At 43.8% G+C, this 23,300-nt stretch overlaps 1 protein-coding gene across 1 annotated transcript; it reads left to right on the top strand.

Annotated features, from left to right (window-relative positions):
- The first annotated feature begins 795 nt into the window (after positions 1 to 795).
- Positions 796 to 13,061, top strand: LOC306918355 (uncharacterized protein). The gene is made up of 2 exons (XM_079531251.1): positions 796 to 1,076; positions 9,951 to 13,061. The coding sequence occupies exons 1-2, from the start codon at positions 923 to 925 to the stop codon at positions 10,847 to 10,849; spliced, it is 1,053 nt and encodes a 350-aa protein (XP_079387377.1). The 5' UTR covers positions 796 to 922; the 3' UTR covers positions 10,850 to 13,061.
- The last annotated feature ends 10,239 nt before the right edge of the window (positions 13,062 to 23,300 follow it).

The raw sequence follows: 23,300 nt of genomic DNA, 5'->3' as shown, positions 1-23,300 counted from the left end.
GCATAGGCTACTGACCCCCATTTAATGCCATTTATATCTAGGACCCCCCCCAAAAAAAAATATATATATAGCGCCACCCTTTGGCCAATGGTCGTGGGCTTCCCATCCTCACCGCTTGGCATAGCCCTCTACCATATTGCAGAGTTTCGCAGCCAGAACTGCTATTGTTGGCGGAAGGAGGAGAAAAAAAAAGACAAAAACAATAAGGGACCAACGATCCTACAGGACGGATTGGTCCCTTAATAATGTCCAAAGAAAGATCAAGTTACAAGAGGCGCTATACAGACCTCCACCAGCAGGTGGCGGTGAACATCAAATCACCGCCAAAACAGAGGTAGGCTATCTAATAAATCATGTCGGCTTATTATAAGCATAACCAACTTTGGGCTTGTTTTTCAGTAAAGTTGCTTGTAAATATTGGGTGGTTTTTTTTTTGGTTTGTGTAACTTGTGTGTAGTTATTTAAACCAATGTTTAAACATGTACATGTCAAGGACCGCCATGTATTTGTCCGTGGACCAAATCTGAAAATATAATTTTGTGCCAAGGAGACCCACAGCAAAATTGTGATAAAAGAAAAAAGATAAATCACTTTTCCCCCAAAGATTTTATTTTTGTGGAAAATAGCAGACCTACAAACTCACAACGCACCACATCGTGACGCGTTGTGAGCTTGTACATCGGCTGTTTTCAGTGGAGTGGCTCTTTTCTTAGACCGGTTTGCTTGTTTCTCTCGCGCACACACTACTAATCTGGCAACACTGCCCCGGAAGTAGTTCTCATTGTTTACATTCTGTGCTGCTCAGGGTCACAGTCAGTGTGCTCCTCCGGTGTTCCAGAACAACAACAACAACAACAGAATCAACAGTGAATCATTCAACACCAACACATTTATAACCGTTTATCTGCATTAATACAAAGACATGACGCTGCGCGACATGGAGACGCTGCGGCTGTTCGTCAACGAGCGGCTAACGGCCGTGGCGGAGGACATTCTGGCGGTGTTCGTTACGACTATAGTCCAATACCAGCAGCACATCGAGGCGCTGCAGAGCTCCATACCCAGGACCCCGCCAGGTAACTAACTGTTACAACTATCTATCTAACTAACTATCTAACTAACTAACTATCTAACTAACTAACTATCCGTTACAACTATCTAACTATCTAACTAACTAACTATCCGTTACAACTATAGTCCAATACCAGCAGCACATCGAGGAGCTGCAGAGCTCCATACCCAGGACCCCGCCAGGTAACTAACTGTTACAACTATCTATCTAACTATCTAACTAACTATCTAACTAACTATCTAACTAACTAACTAACTAACTAACTATCCGTTACAACTATAGTCCAATACCAGCAGCACATCGAGGCGCTGCAGAGCTCCATACCCAGGACCCCGGTAACTAACTGTTACAACTATATAACTGAATTCCTGTTCTGTCCTTTGTCTATATAGAAGTGTCTATTTGTACGTCTCTAAATGTTTTTGATGAATTGAACATTGTGGACCCTATTGGAAACAAGTGTAATGCTTAATTGGGTCGTCCACTCACAGTTAACAGCCTTTGTATTGAGTTTGTGCTTGAAATGTACTGTAATTCTGCAAACTGTTAATACATTTTTCAATCAATCAATCTAACTAACTAACCGTTACAACTATAGTCCAACACTAGCCGCAATTTGCAACTCTAGATTTTTTTTATAATGTGGTGTGGTGAATCTAGAGTTGCAATACCCTCCATTGACTCCCTACTCCCTACAATTTGCGTTTGCGATCTGCTTGTATTAAACAATGTTAAACTCACCAACATTGCAGCTCTAGGGCAAGCTTGAATTATCCTCTTTCAATCAGCTTGTTTTTCATAAAAAATCCCCATAAGCACATGTTATGAGCTACTTTCTGTCAAGAAATTCTGTGCAAGTGATTCTTTTTCTAAGTGTTGGAGTTTGGAAGCGCTCGTTTTTCGCGTCGCGCTGCTGCCTCCTGCATTATGTGCAAATGCGAAACAGATGGCTCGCAGGGCCGTGCAGTGACTTACGACGAGCGCTTCCAAACTCCAACACTTAGAAAAATAATCACTTGCACAGAATTCCTTGACAAAGTAGCTCATACTGGATTTGTATGAAAAACTAGCTCGGCAGATTGTAAGAGGATAATTCAAGCTTGGACTACAGCTGCAATGTTGGTGAGTTTAACGTTGTTTAATACAAGCAGATCTTAAACGCAAATTGGATGAGTAGGGAGTCAATGGAGGGTTTTGCAACTCTAGATTCACCACACCACATTATAAAAAAATATATATCTAGAGTTGCAAATTGCGGCTAGTCCAAAACCAGCAACACATCGTGGTGCTGCAGAACTCCATCACCAGGACCACGCCAGGTAACTGGTTCCACACAGTGTTGTTTTCGTCGACTAAAACTAAGACGAAAAATGTTCGTCGACTGTAGGTAGGCCTATACCCTTTTTCACTGACGACTAAATTTAAACTGACAATTTCGTCAACCAAATGAAAACTAGACTAAAATGTTAGGAAGGGACTAGTGGATCCAGTATAAGTCATTTTACACTTGAAAATATGCTGAAAATAGCAGATCTACAAGCTCATAGTGTGTAGATCTGCTATTTTCAGCAAGTGTAAAATCAGCCATTACGACTGTAGATTAAGATTTAGTCGACTAAAATCGCATGACATTTAGTCGACTAAAACTAGACTAACACCAAAACATTCCAGGTGACTAAAATATGACTAAAACCAAATTAAGTAAACTGGCGAGTTCTCCGGTATCCCATTGCATCTATTCTCCACATTTCAACTTTTTATGTTGTTTTTTTCCTCCATAAAATCAGTAGTGGTGGAACAAAAAAGTCCTCAAGTAGTAAAAGTATTGGCATCAACATGTCCTTTTAGTACCACATGTGAAAGTATTGGCATCAACATGTACTTTTAGTACCACATGTGAAAGTATTGGCATCAACATGTACTTTTAGTACCACATGTGAAAGTATTGGCATCAACATGTACTTTTAGTACCACATATGTACTTTTAGTACCACATGTGAAAGTATTGGCATCAACATGTACTTTTAGTACCACATGTGAAAGTATTGGCATCAACATGTACTTTTAGTACCACATGTGAAAGTACTCATTGTACTACAGAATGTCCCGTTTCTACTTTTCAAATATATAACAATCTTTTGAAAATAGCAGATCTACAAGCTCACAATGTGTCGCATTGTGAGTGTAACGCCCGGGATTCGAACTCGGGTCTCCCACGTTGAAAGTCCAACATCTTAACCACTAGACCAAAGGGATATCCCTCTGGACCGTCAGGGGGAGATATTAGACTTTTGAGGCCATCAGGCTGAGGCTCTGAGCCACTCTGCTACATGAGCTTGTAGATCGGCTATTTTCAAATAGCCGAAATGTGGGTCGAAGTGGTTAATGTATGCTTTGTAATACAGTAATAATAGAAATATACTTGCCGTGCAGTGGACCGCGCGCATTAAATAGCAAATCCACAAGATCACAGCGCGTCGACTGGAACCCACAATGTGCTGTAAGCTTGTAGATACAAGTTGTCCTTTAACGCAACTGGCGGCCCGGGGGCCACATGCGGCCCCCACATTCACTTAATGCGGCCCACAGGTTAATATCGGAATACTGATATATTATTGATATTATTATTCCAAACATGACCCACTTTAAATAGGTCTTTCTATAGCCTACATGTAGCTTAATGACTGGAATTCAAACTGGATTCCAATTCGAAAATAGCAAAAATAGCCGATCTACAAGCTCAAAACGTGTTGCAGTGCGACACGCTTTGAGCTTGTAGATCGGCTATTTTTGCTACGACAGCAATGTGGCCCTCTGGAGTGAGCATGGAAATGTAGTGGCCCTCTCCATCGTCAACGTTGCCCACCCCTAACGTATAGTACAGCTGTGTCAGTGGCCCTCTCCATCGTCAACGTTGCCCACCCCTAACGTATAGTACAGCTGTGTCAGTGGCCCTCTCCATCGTCAACGTTGCCCACCCCTAACGTATAGTACAGCTGTGTCAGTGGCCCTCTCCATCGCCAACGTTGCCCACCCCTAACGTATAGTACAGCTGTGTCAGTGGCCCTCTCCATCGTCAACGTTGCCCACCCCTAACGTATAGTACAGCTGTGTCAGTGGCCCTCTCCATCGTCAACGTTGCCCACCCCTAACGTATAGTACAGCTGTGTCAGTGCGGCCCTGGGGAGAATCCTCTACGGCATGCAGCTTCATGCCTGAATGTATTATGAACACCATGGGACATTTTTACATTCACGTTTTCTAACCTGGGCATTTCACAGTATCATTTCAGTGGTCCTTGTATTATTTTGTTACCTTGCTGGCTAGGTTACATTTGGTAAAAACCCAAAGCTGAAAAAAAGGCTGAGGCTGAGATGTGCTTGTTCCCAGCGCCACACACCTGACAAAAGACCATTGATGTTAAATATTGATGATGATAATAGAATCGTTTCCATGTTGCAAACCCCCCAACCTTACTACAACCGGGCCGTTTCCAAACACTTTTCTGTTTTGACACAAAGTAGCTCATAAAATCTGTCTATGGTGGGTTTTTATGAAACAAACACTTGTTGATGTCGGTGAGGAGTGTGACGTTGTTTAATGCAATCAGATATGACTTTCTGTTTGGAGTTATGGGCTGTCTATCAGATATGACTTTCTGTTTGGAGTTATGGGCTGTCAATCAGATATGACTTTCTGTTTGGAGTTATGGGCTGTCAATTGCAAATTGTAGCAAGATGACCACCATGTGAATATGGTCTGTGGTGGTAGTTAATTCAAGATGACCACCATGTGAATATGGTCTGTGGTGGTAGTTAATTCTTTCTCTGCCCGCTAGGTGGCAGCATAAGCACAGCTAACGCCAGGGCTCCACCGGACGCGTTGCGTATCCGTCGCGTGCGTCAAAAAACGCACCGGTTCAATTTGAATGCACGCGTCGCGTCTCCGTCAACGCAACGCAACGCGGGCAGTGGAGCCACCCTTCATTGATTAAAAAGAGAACATTCCCTGACGGTGACGGAGACGCGACGCTGACGCGCCCAGTGGAGCCCCGGTGTAAGCCTTGCCTTTGCCTGGCTTGCCATCCATTGTGTCCCATTGTGACCTTAGCTCAGTTTCATTTCCGGGTCATCAGAGAGGCGGGGTCATCAGAGAGGCGGGGTCATCAGAGAGGCGGGGGCTTTTGCTATGAGGAGTGAGTGTTAGCACCACGCCCCCAGTGAGGCTCTCCAACATTGAGGCGCTCGGCCCTAGTGGTAAGATCGGGGACTGCAGGCGGACGCGTGGAGTTATGACGAGGAAACCCCCGTGCAGCAGCTGGGCTTTAACGTTGAGCCCAACGTCAAAGTGCTTCACGTTAAACAAATAACAATCAGCGGAATGCTAGAAAACAAAAAAGCAGGCAAATAAAAATAGCAATACAAAAATAAAAAAAAATGGTAAGGAAAGTTGTAACAGAACATTGAATGTGAACACAAGATCAATTTAAACAAATTCCAAGTTGAAAAAAATGGAATCCTTTAATATACGAAGGTGCCAAGTTATTACGTGCTTTATAAACAAATAAAATTAATTACACCACACGCTGTAAGAGAAAAGCCCACAACATCATTAAAGACATACCTTGTTCCAACTACTCCCTTCCAAGTGGCATTACTGTAAATATATGGTGTAATCCCTGCCTTTTCTCATGGCCAAATCTTGCAATCTTGCATCCACCTTTCTCCCCGATGGCAGAGGCTAAAATGGCCGTTATAGCAACAGTTTGTGTTTGTGACATCAGACCACAGTTCTGCTCAGCCTATACAAGGTGTTGCAGACAGAGAGAGAGGGAGAGAGAGAGACAGCAGAGCATGAGAACGACATATATATCTTACTTCCAAGAGAGAGATCTAAAAATCCACTAAAAGTGGTTGAGAGACAAGGAGGGAGAGACAGACAGACAGACAGACAGATGTACTGCTGGCCGGTGCCCATGAACAGAGGTCCAGTGAACAGAGGTCCAGTGCAGTCAAATGCACACTTGCTTGCCTGCGCCGCCGTTCCATCAGGGGACACGGTGTACCTCTTCGGAGGGCTCTTTGGCGAGAAGAGCTACGACGTGGATCAGATCGATGTCCACGTCTTCAACTCGGTGTCCTTGCGCTGGGCGAAGTTGCCCCCGGTGGTGACGAGTGGAAAGCGGGAAGGACGTCCCCTTGCGGCCCCCCCTGCGTCCTGGGGCCACACGGCCGCTCTGATAGAACACAGCGTGTACGTCTGGGGCGGCACGGTGAATTGCAAGATGTCGAAGGAGGCCAGCACCTTCGTCACCGTCACGGGGGACTTACGGGACAACGATGTTCTTTATGCATTCGACGTCGACGGCCACGGATGGTCGAAGCACAACATTTCCGGGACTGTCCCGGGGGCGAGGGCCGGCCACTCTGCCTGTGTCTCGGGGAAGGTCATGTTTATCTGTGGAGGATGGAACAGTCTCACCGGATACACTAATGACATCTACAAGCTGGCCACCACCACAATGGTCTGGACTTTAATTAACACCAGAGGAACTCCACCACCCGATTCGGCATGCCACTCTGCCACCATCATCGGGATGAAGATGTTTGTATTCGGGGGCTGGGGTGGCGGGCAGGACTACAACAACATCAGCGTGCTGGACACGGAGACCGACTGCTGGCTGAGCATGCCTTCTTCCGTACAGCTTCCAGAGAAACGCTGGCTTCATTCAGCCTTCGCTTACGATGGAGAGCTGTACATATTGGGTGGTTACAACTTTGGTCTGAAGAGCCACTTCAGCGATCTGTGGAAATTTAACTCTGATACTTTCTCCTGGATGAAGGTTCAGCCCAAGGGGAAAGTTCCTGATTGGACATCTACTAAGTGGTGTTGCCTGAAGGGAGATCGTGTCTTCGTCTTCGGAGGATATGACGCGACCAATGCTCAACCCGTCTTACAGATCTTGGACCTGAGTCCTAGTATGAAGACATTATGCAAGCTGGCAGCTCTTCACTACGGTCTGGAGCAGTCAGGACTCCCACACAACATCAGGTGGGAACTGGCAGCCATGACAACACCAACAACAGAAGGAATAATACATATAGCTGCAAGCAGCGATAAGGCGGGAACAAGTAATAATAAGAAGAGAGTAATAAGTGCTTTACAGAGCAATGGAGAAAGAAAGAAAAGAAAAAAGCAAGGCATAAAACATTTAAAATAATAGCAGTGATGCAATACAGTGAGGACATGAATAACAACTGAGTGGTGTAAGGTCTTATATAGACTGATCAGCTGTGGTCTGATGTAATGTCTGACGTAATGAAATCACACCCGTGTGAACTGGGTGACCATAGCAACCATGCTCATTTTTTGGTACGAACAGACACGTAAACTAACAAAGCCAGTTGTAGGAGTGGTTTACACCACTCAAAAAATAAATAAAAGATCAATTAAAAGCAAGAGTGTAGAAGTGGGTCTTGAGCTGTGCTTTAAAAATGTCTACAGAGGCTGCCTGTCGAAGGTACAGTGGGAGTTTGTTCCACGCCTTCGGCCCGTTGAAGCAAAAAGCTGCTTCACCGTATTTTTTTAGTTACCATTTATTTAGGCAAAGCGAGCAGCCCAGCAGTGGAAGACCTTAAGGGGTGGTTTGGGAGTTGGGACATATTTAGGCAGGCAGTCATGTAGGTAGGAAGGTTTGGGACATATTTAGGCAGGCAGTCATGTAGGTAGGAAGGTTTGGGACATATTTAGGCAGGCAGTCATGTAGGTAGGAAGGTTTGGGACATATTTAGGCAGGCAGTCATGTAGGTAGGAAGGTTTGGGACATATGTAGGCAGGAAGGTAGGTAGGAAGGTTTGGGACATATTTAGGCAGGCAGTCATGTAGGTAGGAAGGTTTGGGACATATTTAGGCAGGCAGTCATGTAGGTAGGAAGGTTTGGGACATATTTAGGCAGGCAGGAAGGTAGGTAGGAAGGTTTGGGACATATTTAGGCAGGCAGTCATGTAGGTAGGAAGGTTTGGGACATATTTATCCATTGAGAGCTCATAAATAAGTAAAATCATTTTAAAATCAATCCTAAAAACAACCGGAAGCCAATGCAGTGAAGCTAAAACTGGAGTAATATTTTCTCTCATCTTAGTTTTAGTTAAAACTCTGGCTGCTGCATTTTGGACAAGTTGTAATCTGTCAGTTGTTTTCTTAGGCAGTCCAGAACAAAGTGCATTGCAGTAATCGAGCTGAGAAAAAACAGGTGTGGATTAATAAGACGATAAGCAATAAGAACAATATGCGAAGATAAGCCATAGAAGCATTGAAGACTGAACTTGAGAAAAAGAAGACCATGTAATTGTGACGGGGTCGGTTTTAATCATGGGGTGATTCAGGGTTCTTGAAGACTCATAGGCTGAGTTGTTGGTACCCGGATTTGAACCAATTACTTTGTGGTCCAAAGGCAAGAGCTCTACTGACTGAGCAACATATGGACACAATCAGATGTTTCATTGTAAACAGCAAAATCCTTCAGTGTTTTTGGTAACCAGTATGTGTGTGTCCTAGTTTTGGGCATGTCATTATCCATTTCTACAGTGTGTTCGCTGTTCATGTGTTCACGTACAAACTTCTCTTAAACTGGGATTTCAGATAATGTTCCATAGATTGTGTGTAGAACGTTTCACGCAAGTTGCACAAAAATCAGGGCATGCAGTGATGCGCTCTTTCACCTGAGAGGGGGGGGGGGGGGTCTGTCTGCAACGATTAGAAAACAAAGCATCTCCAAGTCAAATATTCTGATGAGGAAGAAGTTGATGTTGAACCGTCATGCAAGTTCTGTTGGACTACAAGTTGCACACATTTAACCCATTTAGGCCTGACGTCGAAATTTAAAAGTATTTTTAAAATGTATTTTTTTCTGAAAAACCTCATGTTTCTATATAGTCTACTGGAAGCCCCCATAGGTCTAGATATTAGTGATGATAACATATTCTAGATATTTCACGTCAAGGACCCCAAAAATGATATGTAATATGCCACCGACCCCCATCTGAAAATATGTTGTTCCAGGGACCCTCCCCCAGAAGCAAAGATTTGAGAGAAACGTTCGCTCTGAAAGAATATATATTCAAATATTTGCACCACATTTTCACGATTTTTCAAAAATAGCAGACCTACAAGCTCGTAGTGCGCCACTCGGTGGCGCGCTATGAGCTTGTAGATCCACTATTTTTCAATATCTAAATTATAACAATGTTTAAAACACCAAAATGGGTTAACTAGACTTTATTCTCCTGTTGAACATTTATATTTTTTGCAACAACTTTCTATTGCATACACTAGGGCTAGGCCTATCGAATACATTTCAATAATTAATTTCTGAGCCTAAGAAAGTATTTTTTTGTAAAATCATCAGGTGTATTCATGAATGTATGTATAGATAGGCAATATTTTAGGCCAATAAAATCCATACATCTCATTAACTATGATCGCACACCGAATAATTGTACCGTGAACTATCGCCAGAGGGCGCTAGCGTTCTATGAGTTACTTTCAAGGATGCGTTTAGGCTAAGGACCCCCATTTAATGGCATTTCTATCTCTGAGACCCCAATTTATATTGTAAAATCAAAGTTAATTTAACTCAGTGTACAAATGGAACCAATTTGCTTCCATGTGTACACTCTCAGAGCGGTCCATTTGGTTCCTGACTATCATTTAGCTGGGGGACCCCCTGGAACTCCCTCAAGGACCCCTGGGGGTCCCCGGACCCCACTTTGGGAACCACTTTCATAGACGACGTAGCCTCTTTCAGTGCTGCTAAATAAGTATGATATAATGTGAATATGAAGCATCTATTTGACCACCGTTTCTCTCCATCTGCTAGACTTCCTGCCCGTGTGTGAAGAGGAGGATTCCATTGGACAGCAGAAGAGGAGGAGGAGGAGCCCCAGTCTGGTCCAGGAGGAACCAGAGCCTCCATACGTTAAAGAAGAACAGGAGGAGCTACTTAGAAGACCAGAGGAGCGGTCGACGTTACCGGCAGTGAAAAGTGAAGACCGCGCCGGTGCAAACAGAGAGCCACAGCCTGCCGTAGCCAGCACCTCGACCGACCACGCCAAAGCACAAGCTGACGGCGTAGGGGACTGTGGTGGGACAACGTCGCAGCCAAACAGTGATGTCCAGCTCCTCTCGTCGCGCTGTTCCGAATCTGGCACCGAAGACAGCGACGAGTGGGAGGAGACCATCAGGGAAGACCAGTCCGAGGCTTTGAACGCCGCGCTGATGTCGCCACAGACGCGCTACGCGGAAGAACAAGGACTGTCGTTCAGCAGCGTGCTGTTCCAGGACCCGGAACACTCGTCGTCGCCACCAACGACGCCGTCCATGTGTCAGGCGGGGGGAAGACACTTTAGTTGTACGGTCTGTGGCAAAATGTTCAAACAGAAGGGACACCTGAAGAGGCACGTTATGATACACACCGGGGAGAAGCCCTTTAACTGCATCGTTTGTGGCAAAAGCTTCAATCAGAATGGAAGTCTGAAGATGCACATGAGAATACACACGGGGGAGAAACCCTATGAGTGTTCGGTTTGTGGCAAGATCTTCATTCGAAATGAATATCTGAAGATACACATGAGAATACACATGGATAGAAACCCTTTAGTTCAGGGCTACTCGACTTTAAATGGCTCAGGGGCCACTCAGCAAGATGCCGAAAGTCCAAGGGCCGCAACTTCCGCAAGCCCAAATAATGTTGGTCCCGTATTGGATTTTTGTCAGTGATTTTTATGAGTGGGTCTAAAAAATGAGGAAACGCACATAAAACGGCCTACGTTTCCATCTATAAGGCCAAACCTCATCAAACAAACATATTCATGACGTGGAATGATTAATGATGACAAAAAATAAATATTGACAAAATGTGACGAGAACATGAACAGATTACTGTTGCCAATAAATCAAATATCAAATATAGTTTGACCCAAAAAAGAGAGAACAGAACAGAACAGAAAATAACATCATTCATTCACGTCATTACATTCACCCTCATGCGCTTTGCCAGCAAAATGGTGTTTTTAGATGTAACGAAAGGGGAGCTATACAAATGACTCGATTCCACACGTTTTGAAGCCACACGTATTCAAGCTCCGCTTTATTGGAATACCAAACGGTCCCTGATGTTCAAACACATTTGTGCGGTTGTAATTTTGGCCTTTTTTCTACCCCTTTTAATAGTTTTACTCATTATGTGGACTGTTGTTCCTGTCACTGTTAACCCATTTTGACCTGAGATCAGATTCTAAAAATGTCTGTTTGAAAATGACAGTTTTCTGAAAAAGCTATGTTTCTATGCCAGTCGTTCTTCGGTTTTTCAAAAATAGCAGACCTACAAGCTCGTAGCGCGCCACTCGGTGGCGCGCTACGAGCTTGTAGATCTGCTATTTTTCAATAGCTAAAGCATAACATAATGCTAACACCAAAAGGGGTTCCCGCCCAGAATGGGTTAACCACTATAACAGTGTAATTGTTTTGTTGTTTCTACTCTACCTCATTGGTGGGCTGTGGACAGTTACAGAAACCTTCCCACCTCATTGGTGGGCTGTGGACAGTTACAGAAACCTTCCCACCTCATTGGTGGGCTGTGGACAGTTACAGAAACCTTCCCACCTCATTGGTGGGCTGTGGACAGTTACAGAAACCTTCCCACCAATGGGACAGTTACAGAAACCTTCCCACCAATGACATCTTTGGTTGATAGACAGATGGATAGACCAGGGACATGCACACATATAGACATCATTCTTCCGTCTGTAAAACAACTGCCCTCTCCAGACCACGAACGCAGCATTTACTACATGGTGAAATGAAAGAAATGCCTCTCCTCTCATTTCCATGCCACATACAGGAAGGCAGCGATCAGGAGAATTGCTTTTTTTCCCTCCCTGAAGTCTCCTGAACTCGAAGGCAGCATTTTGCGTAACTTATTTTGTTTCGAAATCCATGCCGCATCCCCAGTGGATGAAGAAGAATGCTGGCGGGTAGCGCCACCGGAAATAGCCGATCTACAAGCTCTCACAGCGTTGTGAGCTTGTATCTACAAGCTCTCACAGCGTTGTGAGCTTGTAGATCTGCTGTTTTCGCATTACGGGATTTCAGCTCCTGCCTCTCGTGACACTCTGCACGTGACCGGTCTAGACCCCCGAAGTGAAGTTCAGATCTCCCTTATCCCCTTATCCCCTTATCCCCTTATCCCTTATCCCCTTATCCCCTTATCCCCTATCCCCTTATCCCTTATCCCCTTATCCCCTTATCCCCTCCAAATTAAAAAAAAAACTTCTAAATCCTCCAGTTTTCTGAAATAAATATTTTCACGATTTCAAAACAAAAATCAGACCTACAAGCTCGTAGCGCGCCACTCGGTGGCGCGCTATGAGCTTGTAGATCTGCTGTTTTTCAATAGCTAAATTATAACATAATGTTTAAAACACCAAAAGGGGTTCCCGCCCAAAATGGGTTATGTAGCTCATACAGGCAAACAGTGACAAACAGCGGAAGAACAGCTAAAAACCAGAAATAACCAAAAATGGAACAACATATTTTCAGATGCGGGTCGGCGGCCAAATACAGATAATTACGGGGGTCCTTGACATGAAATAGTTTTGAGAACCACTGATATAGAAACAGGATTTAGAAGTCTTTTTTTTTTATGTCGACGTCGGGCCTAAATGCGTTAATGAATAAAACAAAAGAAAAACTAAACTTTCTATTGTAGATTTTTGGCAATTTTGGCTGATTGTTCACAAATGGAGCTGAGCTGGAGTCATGTTGTTCACACATGGAGCTGAGCTGGAGTCACGCAATGAACAGATGTCCTAACCTAGTGCGTTTCCAAGGCTCATTCATAGCTTAAATACCAAACTATACAAACTCGTAGGTCTTCCGTTCGTTTTGTCCACTATTTTGGAAAGAAATGTGAGTATGGGTTAATGGAACAAATCCATTGAGTAGGCTACGGTATGCTGTTACGGTATGCTGTTACGGTATGCTGTTACGGTATGCTGTTACGGTATGCTGTTACGGTATGCTGTTACGGTATGCTGTTACGGTATGTTGTTACGGTATGTTGTTACGGTATGCTGTTACGGTATGCTGTTACGGTATGTTGTTACGGTATGCTGTTACGGTATGCTGTTACGGTATGCTGTTACGGTATGCTGTTACGGTATGCTGTTACGGTATGTTGTTACGGTATGCTGTTACGGTATGCTGTTACGGTATCCTGTTACGGTATCCTGTTACGGTATGCTGTTACGGTATGCTGTTACGGTATGTTGTTACGGTATGCTGTTACGGTATGCTGTTACGGTATGCTGTTACGGTATGCTGTTACGGTATGCTGTTACGGTATGTTGTTACGGTATGCTGTTACGGTATGCTGTTACGGTATGCTGTTACGGTATGCTGTTACGGTATGCTGTTACGGTATGCTGTTACGGTATGCTGTTACGGTATGCTGTTACGGTATGTTGTTACGGTATGCTGTTACGGTATGCTGTTACGGTATGCTGTTACGGTATGCTGCTACGGTATGCTGTTACGGTATGTTGTTACGGTATGTTGTTACGGTATGTTGTTACGGTATGCTGCTACGGTATGCTGTTACGGTATGCTGTTACGGTATGTTGTTACGGTATGTTGTTACGGTATGTTGTTACGGTATGCTGTTACGGTATGCTGTTACGGTATGCTGTTACGGTATGCTGCTACGTTATGCTGTTACGGTATGCTGTTACGGTATGTTGTTACGGTTTGTTTTTACGGTATGTTGTTACGGTATGTTGTTACGGTATGCTGTTACGGTATGCTGTTACGGTATGTTGTTACGGTATGCTGTTACGGTATGCTGTTACGGTATGTTGTTACGGTATGTTGTTACGGTATGCTGTTACGGTATGCTGTTACGGTATGCTGTTACGGTATGTTTTTACGGTATGCTGTTACGGTATGTTGTTACGGTATGCTGTTACGGTATGCTGTTACGGTATGCTGTTACGGTATGTTGTTACGGTATGCTGTTACGGTATGCTGTTACGGTATGCTTTACGGTATGCTGTTACGGTATGCTTTACGGTATGCTGTTACGGTATGCTGTTACGGTATGCTTTACGGTATGCTGTTACGGTATGCTGTTACGGTATGCTTTACGGTTTGCTGTTACGGTATGCTGTTACGGTATGTTATGGTATGCTGTTACGGTATGCTTTACGGTATGCTGTTACGTTATGTTATGGTATGCTGTTACGGTATGCTGTTACGGTATGCTGTTACGGTATGTTACGGTATGCTGTTACGGTATGCTTTACGGTATGCTTTACGGTATGCTTTACGGTATGTTATGGTATGCTGTTACGGTATGCTTTACGGTATGCTGTTACGGTATGTTATGGTATGCTGTTACGGTATGCTTTACTGTATGCTGTTACGGTATGCTTTACGGTATGCTGTTACGGTATGCTGTTACGGTATGCTGTTACGGTATGCTTTACGGTATGCTGTACGGTATGCTTTACGGCTGTGGCTCAGGAGGTAGAGCAGGTCGTCCAATGATCCATGGGTCGGCGGTTCGAATCCCGGCTCCTCCTGTCTACATGTCGAAGTGTCCTTGGGCAAGACACTGAACCCCAAATTGCTCCCGATGTGCTGGTTGGTACCTTTCATGGCTTCCGCTGCAATCGGTGTATGAATGTGTGTATGAATGGGTGAATGTAATGCACAATCTATGTAAAGCGCCTTGGATAAAGGCGCTATATAAATGCACCATTTACCATTTTACGGTATGCTGTTACGGTATGTTACGGTATGCTTTACGGTATGCTTTACGGTATGCTTTACGGTATGCTGTTATGGTATGCTTTACGGTATGCTTTACGGTATGCTGTTACGGTATGCTGTTACGGTATGCTTTACGGTATGCTGTTATGGTATGTTTTACGGTATGCTGTTACGGTATGTTACGGTATGCTTTACGGTATGCTGTTATGGTATGCTTTACGGTATGCTTTACGGTATGCTGTTATGGTATGTTTTACGGTATGCTGTTATGGTATGCTTTACGGTATGCTTTACGGTATGCTTTACGGTATGCTTTACGGTATGCTGTTATGGTATGCTTTACGGTATGCTTTACGGTATGCTTTTGTGTTCTGTTGCTTTTACCTACAACAATATGAATAAACATGCTGTGCAGACTAAGCATTTTAAGTGAACTTACTGATGTATATTTTCTAGAGTCGATAACAAGGTTTATTGACTTCTATTCTGATTTGATACTGTATCAGGGCTCCAGCGTGCGACTTAATAGGTCGCATATGATACTTCATTTCTTAAATGTTGTTTTTTTTTGTGGCTTTCGCCTTTATTTTATTTATTTATTTTTATGGAGGGACAGTAGGCTGACGGGAAATGGGGAGAGAAATGGGGTGGGGGGTGACATGCAGTAAAGGCCGTCGGGATCGGGAGTCGAACCCACGGTACACTGCCAGACTGGATTACCAGCCACGGTGCCTGGACCGCTGAGCCACGGCCCAGGCCGATACTTAATTTCTTAACGTGCGAGTTAAAATTCTACGAGGATGAGTGGAGGAAAAAAAAAACGTCCCGCGGTGCTCGCCCGTTCCATTGTTAAAAACATTGGTCGTTCGCCTGACGCCCGGTGTTGTCCCTGAACGCGTTCAAAGAACGATATCGTTCACGAATACCCACCAACGGCAATGAGCCCTTATCCGACACAAATTAACTCATCTTTCTCAGCTGTACAATTTCACTGCAGCGCGCATGTAACTGCATGCAGTCATCTACACAGACTGGGGAGGGTAAATCCGGCCCTGAAGACATCTCCCTCCACAGTGAGTGAAGCGCACTGAGGCCTGATTCATTCTTCGTCGTTCAACGTGTTTCCGTGCTGAAAATAGCTGATCTACAAGCTCACAAAGCGTTGCGTCCGCGACGCGCTGTGAGCTTGCAGATCTGCTATTTTCAGCACGCGGAGATATGCAGGCTCTGAGAACTGAGAACATTCAGAAAGTTTTGCGTTCACAATAAAAGCACGCAGCTTTGTTTTTTTTCCAAAATGTAAAAATATTATAAGGAATTAATTTGGATAATGGTATGGAGATATTGTGAAAGTTTATTAACTTTATTAATCCCAAAATTTGTATTAAGGTTTGGACTGCATTTAATTTTCAACACAAAACCTTAAAAACTGACTTTCTGTGTGGAATATATTGACTTTGAAGGTTGAAATCATTTACAGTGTTATGAAGTATAACCACGCGTCTAATTTGCAGTATTCACCTCGTCCAAACGAGGGAGACAAAGAACACATAATGAAATCAGTTTGAGCCAAGCACAGCTCTGATGACAACCAAAGCTATCTTTGACTTCATAAGTGCTTGGTTGATTGATTGAAATATGTATTAACAGTTTGCAGAATTACAGTACATTTCAAGCACCAACTCAATACAAAGCCTGTTAACTGTGAGTGGACGACCCAATTAAGCATTACACTTGTTTACAAGAGGGTCCACCATGTTCAATTCATCAAAACATTTAGAGACGTACAAATAGACACTTCCATATAGACAAAGAACAGAACAGGAATTCATCATAATGGAGGTAAAAAGGGAAAATAAACATATACAGTGAGCTGAGTGAGGGAAAAGGGGGGGGGGGGGCGGGGCAGTTTCGAATTGCAGCCATCCGTAGGTGCCCTTTGAGAGCGGTTTTGAAGGAGTCAAGGGATTCGCATGTCTTAATGACTGTTGGTAGGGCGTTCCACATTTTGCTGAATAAACAACTGTGCCGATTGAAAATAGATTTTAATCATTGTTTTGTTTTTTAAATAGTCTGTTGATTTCATACTAAATGTTTTCATATGGGTGGTGTAAAATGTACACGATGCTCGCACACTGTGGGCTCCGATGCTGTGACAAGTGCCTTTATTTGCACAATAAGATGACTGACGTTTCAGAGTTACACAGTGCTCTTCCCCAGTCCCCCCCCCCCCCCCCCCCCAATCAGAAGCACTAAAGGTTTTCAAAGAGATATACCTGCCAGACGAGAAGGATACTTAAGGCTGAAAGGCATGCATTTGCATTCCAATAATGGGTGATTGAGGGTCGCACCCTATACGCACAACGGCCTCTATACGCCCCTATACGCACAACGGCCTCTATACGCCCCTATACGCACAACGGCCTCTATACGCCCCTATACGCACAACGGCCTCTATACGCCCCTATACGCACAACGGCCTCTATACGCCCCTATACGCACAACGGCCTCTATACGCCCCTATACGCACAACGGCCTCTATACGCCCCTATACGCACAACGGCCACTATACGCCCCTATACGCACAACGGCCTCTATACGCCCCTATACGCACAACGGCCTCTATACGCCCCTATACGCACAACGGCCTCTATACGCCCCTATACGCACAACGGCCTCTATACGCCCCTATACGCACAACGGCCACTATACGCCCCTATACGCACAACGGCCACTATACGCCCCTATACGCACAACGGCCTCTATACGCCCCTATACGCACAACGGCCTCTATACGCCCCTATACGCACAACGGCCACTATACGCCCCTATACGCACAACGGCCTCTATACGCCCCTATACGCACAACGGCCTCTATACGCCCCTATACGCACAACGGCCTCTATACGCCCCTATACGCACAACGGCCTCTATACGCCCCTATACGCACAACGGCCACTATACGCCCCTATACGCACAACGGCCTCTATACGCCCCTATACGCACAACGGCCTCTATACGCCCCTATACGCACAACGGCCTCTATACGCCCCTATACGCACAACGGCCACTATACGCCCCTATACGCACAACGGCCTCTATACGCCCCTATACGCACAACGGCCTCTATACGCCCCTATACGCACAACGGCTGTAAAATAGCTCGAACCAGTGCTGGTTATTTAGTTAGGACCCACGACAGTGGTGTTCGATACGAACTTAACCGGGATGTGGAAACCTCCAATGAAAAGCTCTATAATTTGCTTGGCCAGATATTCCGTCCTATCCAACTGACTCAGGCCAAAGATATTAGAAGATATTCTGCCCCCTTAAGTCTCTGACTGTAATCCTTTTATACTTTTTAGTTATATGTGTGTCATAATGACAATGCTATCCAATCGCATATGACGATGACACACGTGTACATCCCTATATGGGGTTCCCACATGAATCCGATGTCAGCATTGGATATTTCCATTATCTCCACATATGGGCCATAAATCATCATCATATGTGGAGATCCAAATGACAGCCTTTTATCCCCATATATGGAGATCCATTTGAGAGCCTTCGCAACAGCCACCCCCAGATTTCCCATGGAAATATGTAAAATATCAAGAAGGCTTGAACAGTTCGCCCATTGCAAGCGTACCTGGCCCTTGGGCCACCCCATCGAAAGCGTACCTGGCCCTTGGGCCACCCCATCGAAGGCGTACCTGGCTCTTCGAGCCACCGCATCAAGAGCGTACCTGGCCCTTGGGCCACCCCATCGAAGGCGTACCTGACTCTTCGAGTTCTAGTTATAATTTATATGTATAGTGTCATTATATAGATATGTTCTAGTCACGTTCTTAGCTTACGCATGCTTCGCGATAAATGCATTTTACATATGTGATGTATTCCCATGCTTTTTGTTCTTGCTTAATGTAAGTCGCTCTGGATTAAGAGTGTCTGCTAAATGCCTAAATTGTAAATTGTAGAACAGAATCCAATTGTTTTGAATAATAATATTAAGAAGAATAGTCACTAATCAGCCAGTAATCTCTCTCGACCTATTAAATGAAATGTGTTCAAGCCAACAGCCAACAAAACAAAAAAGTTGTATGTAATATGTGCTATTTTGTTTTTACAAAGTAATAATGTTTCGGTAGAGTAAAACCTCACACTACTCGTTACTGGGAAAAGTAATAATATTACTAGTAACTAGTTACTGCCCAACACTTCCAACGTATTGATATCAGTGATTTTGTCGACTAAAACTAAGACGAAAAATGTTCGTCGACTACATTTTTCCACTGACGAAAACTAAATGGAAACTAAATGAACTCTAAGCCATGATGACTAAAACTAAGACTAAATATACTGACAATTCCGTCAAGAAATAAAAACTAGACTAAAATGTTAGGAAGGGACTCTAGTGGACAAGAGATCCACTAGGAAGGGACTCTAGTGGACAAGAGATCCACTAGGAAGGGACTAGTGGACAAGAGATCCACTAGGAAGGGACTCTAGTGGACAAGAGATCCACTAGGAAGGGACTCTAGTGGACAAGAGATCCAGAATAAATGTTAGGAAGGGACTCTAGTGGACAAGAGATCCAGAATAAATGTTAGGAAGGGACTCTAGTGGACAAGAGATCCAGTATAAATGTTAGGAAGGGACTCTAGTGGACAAGAGATCCAGTATAAATGTTAGGAAGGGACTAGTGGACAAGAGATCCAGTATAAATGTTAGGAAGGGACTAGTGGACAAGAGATCCAGAATAAATGTTAGGAAGGGACTAGTGGACAAGAGATCCAGAATAAATGTTAGGAAGGGACTCTAGTGGACAAGAGATCCAGAATAAATGTTAGGAAGGGACTCTAGTGGACAAGAGATCCAGTATAAATGTTAGGAAGGGACTAGTGGACAAGAGATCCAGAATAAATGTTAGGAAGGGACTAGTGGACAAGAGATCCAGAATAAATGTTAGGAAGGGACTCTAGTGGACAAGAGATCCAGAATAAATGTTAGGAAGGGACTCTAGTGGACAAGAGATCCAGTATAAATGTTAGGAAGGGACTCTAGTGGACAAGAGATCCAGTATAAATGTTAGGAAGGGACTCTAGTGGACAAGAGATCCAGAATAAGTCATTTTACACTTGGTTGCATGCTGAAAATACAAAACAATTGAGAGCGCTGCAGTGAAGAATGCTGGGTTGTGATTGGTGGACTGGACATGAAGGAAAGTGCTACTGTAGGTTGTGATTGGTGGACCGATGGTTCTATTGTGCTCCTCTTTGGCCAATCATTCCAAGCCGTTCATTGTCCTACCTCAGGCTCACTAGCATAAGAAGGAGTTTGTAGTTGACATTTCTCCACAAAACTCCTCCAGGATACCGATCGTTTCAACCAGAGCAGCTGACTGACTGTGGAGTCCAGATTTCAACCACAGCTGACTGACTGTGGAGTCCAGATTTCAACCACAGCTGACTGACTGTGGAGTCCAGATTTCAACCACAGCTGACTGACTGTGGAGTCCAGATTTCAACCACAGCTGACTGACTGTGGAGTCCAGATTTCAACCAGAACTGACTGACTGTGGAGTCCAGATTTCAACCAGAGCTGACTGACTGTGGAGTCCAGATTTCAACCAGAACTGACTGACTGTGGAGTCCAGATTTCAGGCAAAGATGAACTCTCTCCACCCTCCCACTAATACCGGGGACAATTCCGCTGAACGGGAGGAATCCAAAGACCACCAATACCTCAGTAAGTTACTGATTGTCTCTCATCTCTCTTTAGTCCGGTTCTCTCATATTGTGTGTATTCAAGATTATTTAATATGGCTTCTATTTGGAATCCTACACTTTTTTTCTCGCCTTTTTTATATAAAATAGTACATTTTTTGTGAACTGTAAATGTCTCACATTTTGTTTATGCTTTTCTAGTATTACTTCCATTACCATGATGTCATAATTAAGCATTCTCATGGATTATTATGTCACGGTTAGCTCACTAGTTGTGTAGATAAATAAAACATGTTGAATTATACTGGCGACAAACTATTATGATGGAATGATAGTGGAGTAGAAATACAAGTACTGGAAATTGGAAATACTCAAAGTAACTCAAAATTGTACATGAGCACAGAACTTAAGTAAATGTAGGCTACTTTAATACACCACTGTTGTTTTGGGCAGCTATAGTTTAGTTAGTCTCTTGAATAGTTTTAATTTAGTTTAGACTAAACATCATACGATTTTAGTCGACTAAATCTACAGTTGATTTAGTCGAACAAATTATTTTGTATTTTGGCGGGCCTTGATGCCGTCGTAATGACAGTTTGTTTCACTTGCTGAAAATAGCTGATCTACAAGCCCACAACGTGCCGCGCTGCGACGCGTTGTGAGCTTGTAGATCTGCTATTTTCAGCATGCAACTAATTGTAAGATTACTTATATACTGGATCTCTTGTCCACTAGTCCCTTCCTAACATTTCCATCTAGTTTTTATTTTGTTGACGAAATTGTCAGTATATTTAGTCTTAGTTTTAGTCGTAGCTTAGTTTTCATTTAGTTTCCATGTAGTTTTGAACAAAGTTCAGTGAAAAAAAGGTAGTCAACGGACATTTTTCGTCTTAGTTTTAGTCGAGGAAAACAACACTGCACCACTGCATGGTTAGTGCACTATAGTTGTGTTGATAAAACATGTTGAAATATATACTGGCCATTATGACAAACTATTATGATGGAATGATTCACTAATTGTCAAATAAAGTAAAGTATTGAATATTGAGTTATATGGTGATAATTTAGTCATTGTTAAACATTTTCAAAGCCTAAATAAGTCTTTCTACCTCTCAACTATATTCCCTTCATCTTTGTTTTCAATCCAGGGTTCGATCGTCAGTCCGGCCTCTACGTCTGGTCAGCTGTGAATGAACGCAGAAGCTTGGTCAAACCGCCAAAGAGCCACTGCTGTGACCAGTGTGGAAAAAACTTCCGTCAGAAGGCCCTGCTTAAAAAACACCAGGTAATCCACAGCGGAGTGAAACCCTACGATTGTGACCAGTGTGGAAAAAAATTCAATAAGACGTCCCATCTTAAAAGACACCAGAAAGTTCACACCGGAGAGAAACCCTACAGTTGCGACCAGTGTGGAAAAAAATTCAGTCAGAATTCCCAGCTTAAAACACACCAGGTGATCCACACGGGAGAAAAACCCTTCCGTTGTGAACAATGTGGGACAGGTTTTGCTCAAAGTTCTTCTCTCAAGATCCATCAACGCATCCACACCGGGGAGAAGCCATACCACTGCGAACTGTGTGGCCAAAGTTTCAGGACCAACGACCACCTGAACGTCCACCAGAGATTTCACAGAGGACACAGACCTTTTAGTTGTGACCGGTGTGGGAAAAGCTTCACCACGGTGTCCATCTTAAAAGCACACCAGATGACTCACACGGGAGAGAAACCCCACGCATGTGACCAGTGTGGGAAGTCCTTCAGTCAGCCTAGCAGTTTACAAGCTCACATCCTGGTGCACACAGGCTTTAGACCGTTCCACTGTGAGTTGTGTGGAAAGGCGTTTACTACGAAACACGGCCTACAGCGCCACGAGCCCTGCACACATGATGTGCGATAGAGAAACCCTATCAATGTGAACAGTGTGACACGGAGACCACAGACCTGTACAACACACTAACCCTAACCACATGTAGCAGACAGGCGCCATTATCCTTTACAATTACATGCATATAATTGTAAAGAATCTTAATTGTATTATCATGCATTTATTTTTAGTATTTTGTTTTACAAATTGTATGAATCAAAATCTGAGGAAGAGCCTGGGTGTTAACTCCTTGAGGGCCCGGGACGGAGGTCTCCGCCCTATTAATTAATTGTGCCCGATGCCAAACACGGAGATTGCTAGCCCCTCCTATGTACTGCTTAGTGTGTGTGTGTGTGTGTGTGTGTGTGTGTGTGTGTGTGTGTGTGTGTGTGTGTGTGTGTGTGTGTGTGTGTGTGTGTGTGTGTGTGTGTGTGTGTGTGTGTGTGTGTGTGTGTGTGTGTACCACATGATGATGATTTGATTTGATTATTATGATGTATGATGATACAGCGCCCCTCACTTCACACACGTCTCTCTTGTGTCCGGCGCCTCGCTTCTGGGATTGCATTTGTGTGGGATGTGTGTGCTAATTCTGCTTTGTAAACTTTCTGCTTTCTGCTTTGTAAACTTTCTGCTTTGTAAACTTTTGCCATGAAAACTGAAACATGTCAGACAGGTTATTAAAACAACGTTTATAATTTTCATAAATTTGTGGGTGTTTTGATTTGCCTTATCTTGTGTCAATGTGTGTCTCACTTGAGACTGCAAGTATAAGACAAAAGTGAGAGACTCCAAGTGATCATACAAA

Source organism: Electrona antarctica (assembly GCF_951216825.1).
Source record: "Electrona antarctica genome assembly, contig: scaffold_283, whole genome shotgun sequence".
Lineage (NCBI taxonomy): Eukaryota > Metazoa > Chordata > Actinopteri > Myctophiformes > Myctophidae > Electrona > Electrona antarctica.
The sequence above is the reverse complement of the archived record's forward strand: the minus strand, read 5'-3'. Positions and strand labels throughout refer to the sequence as shown.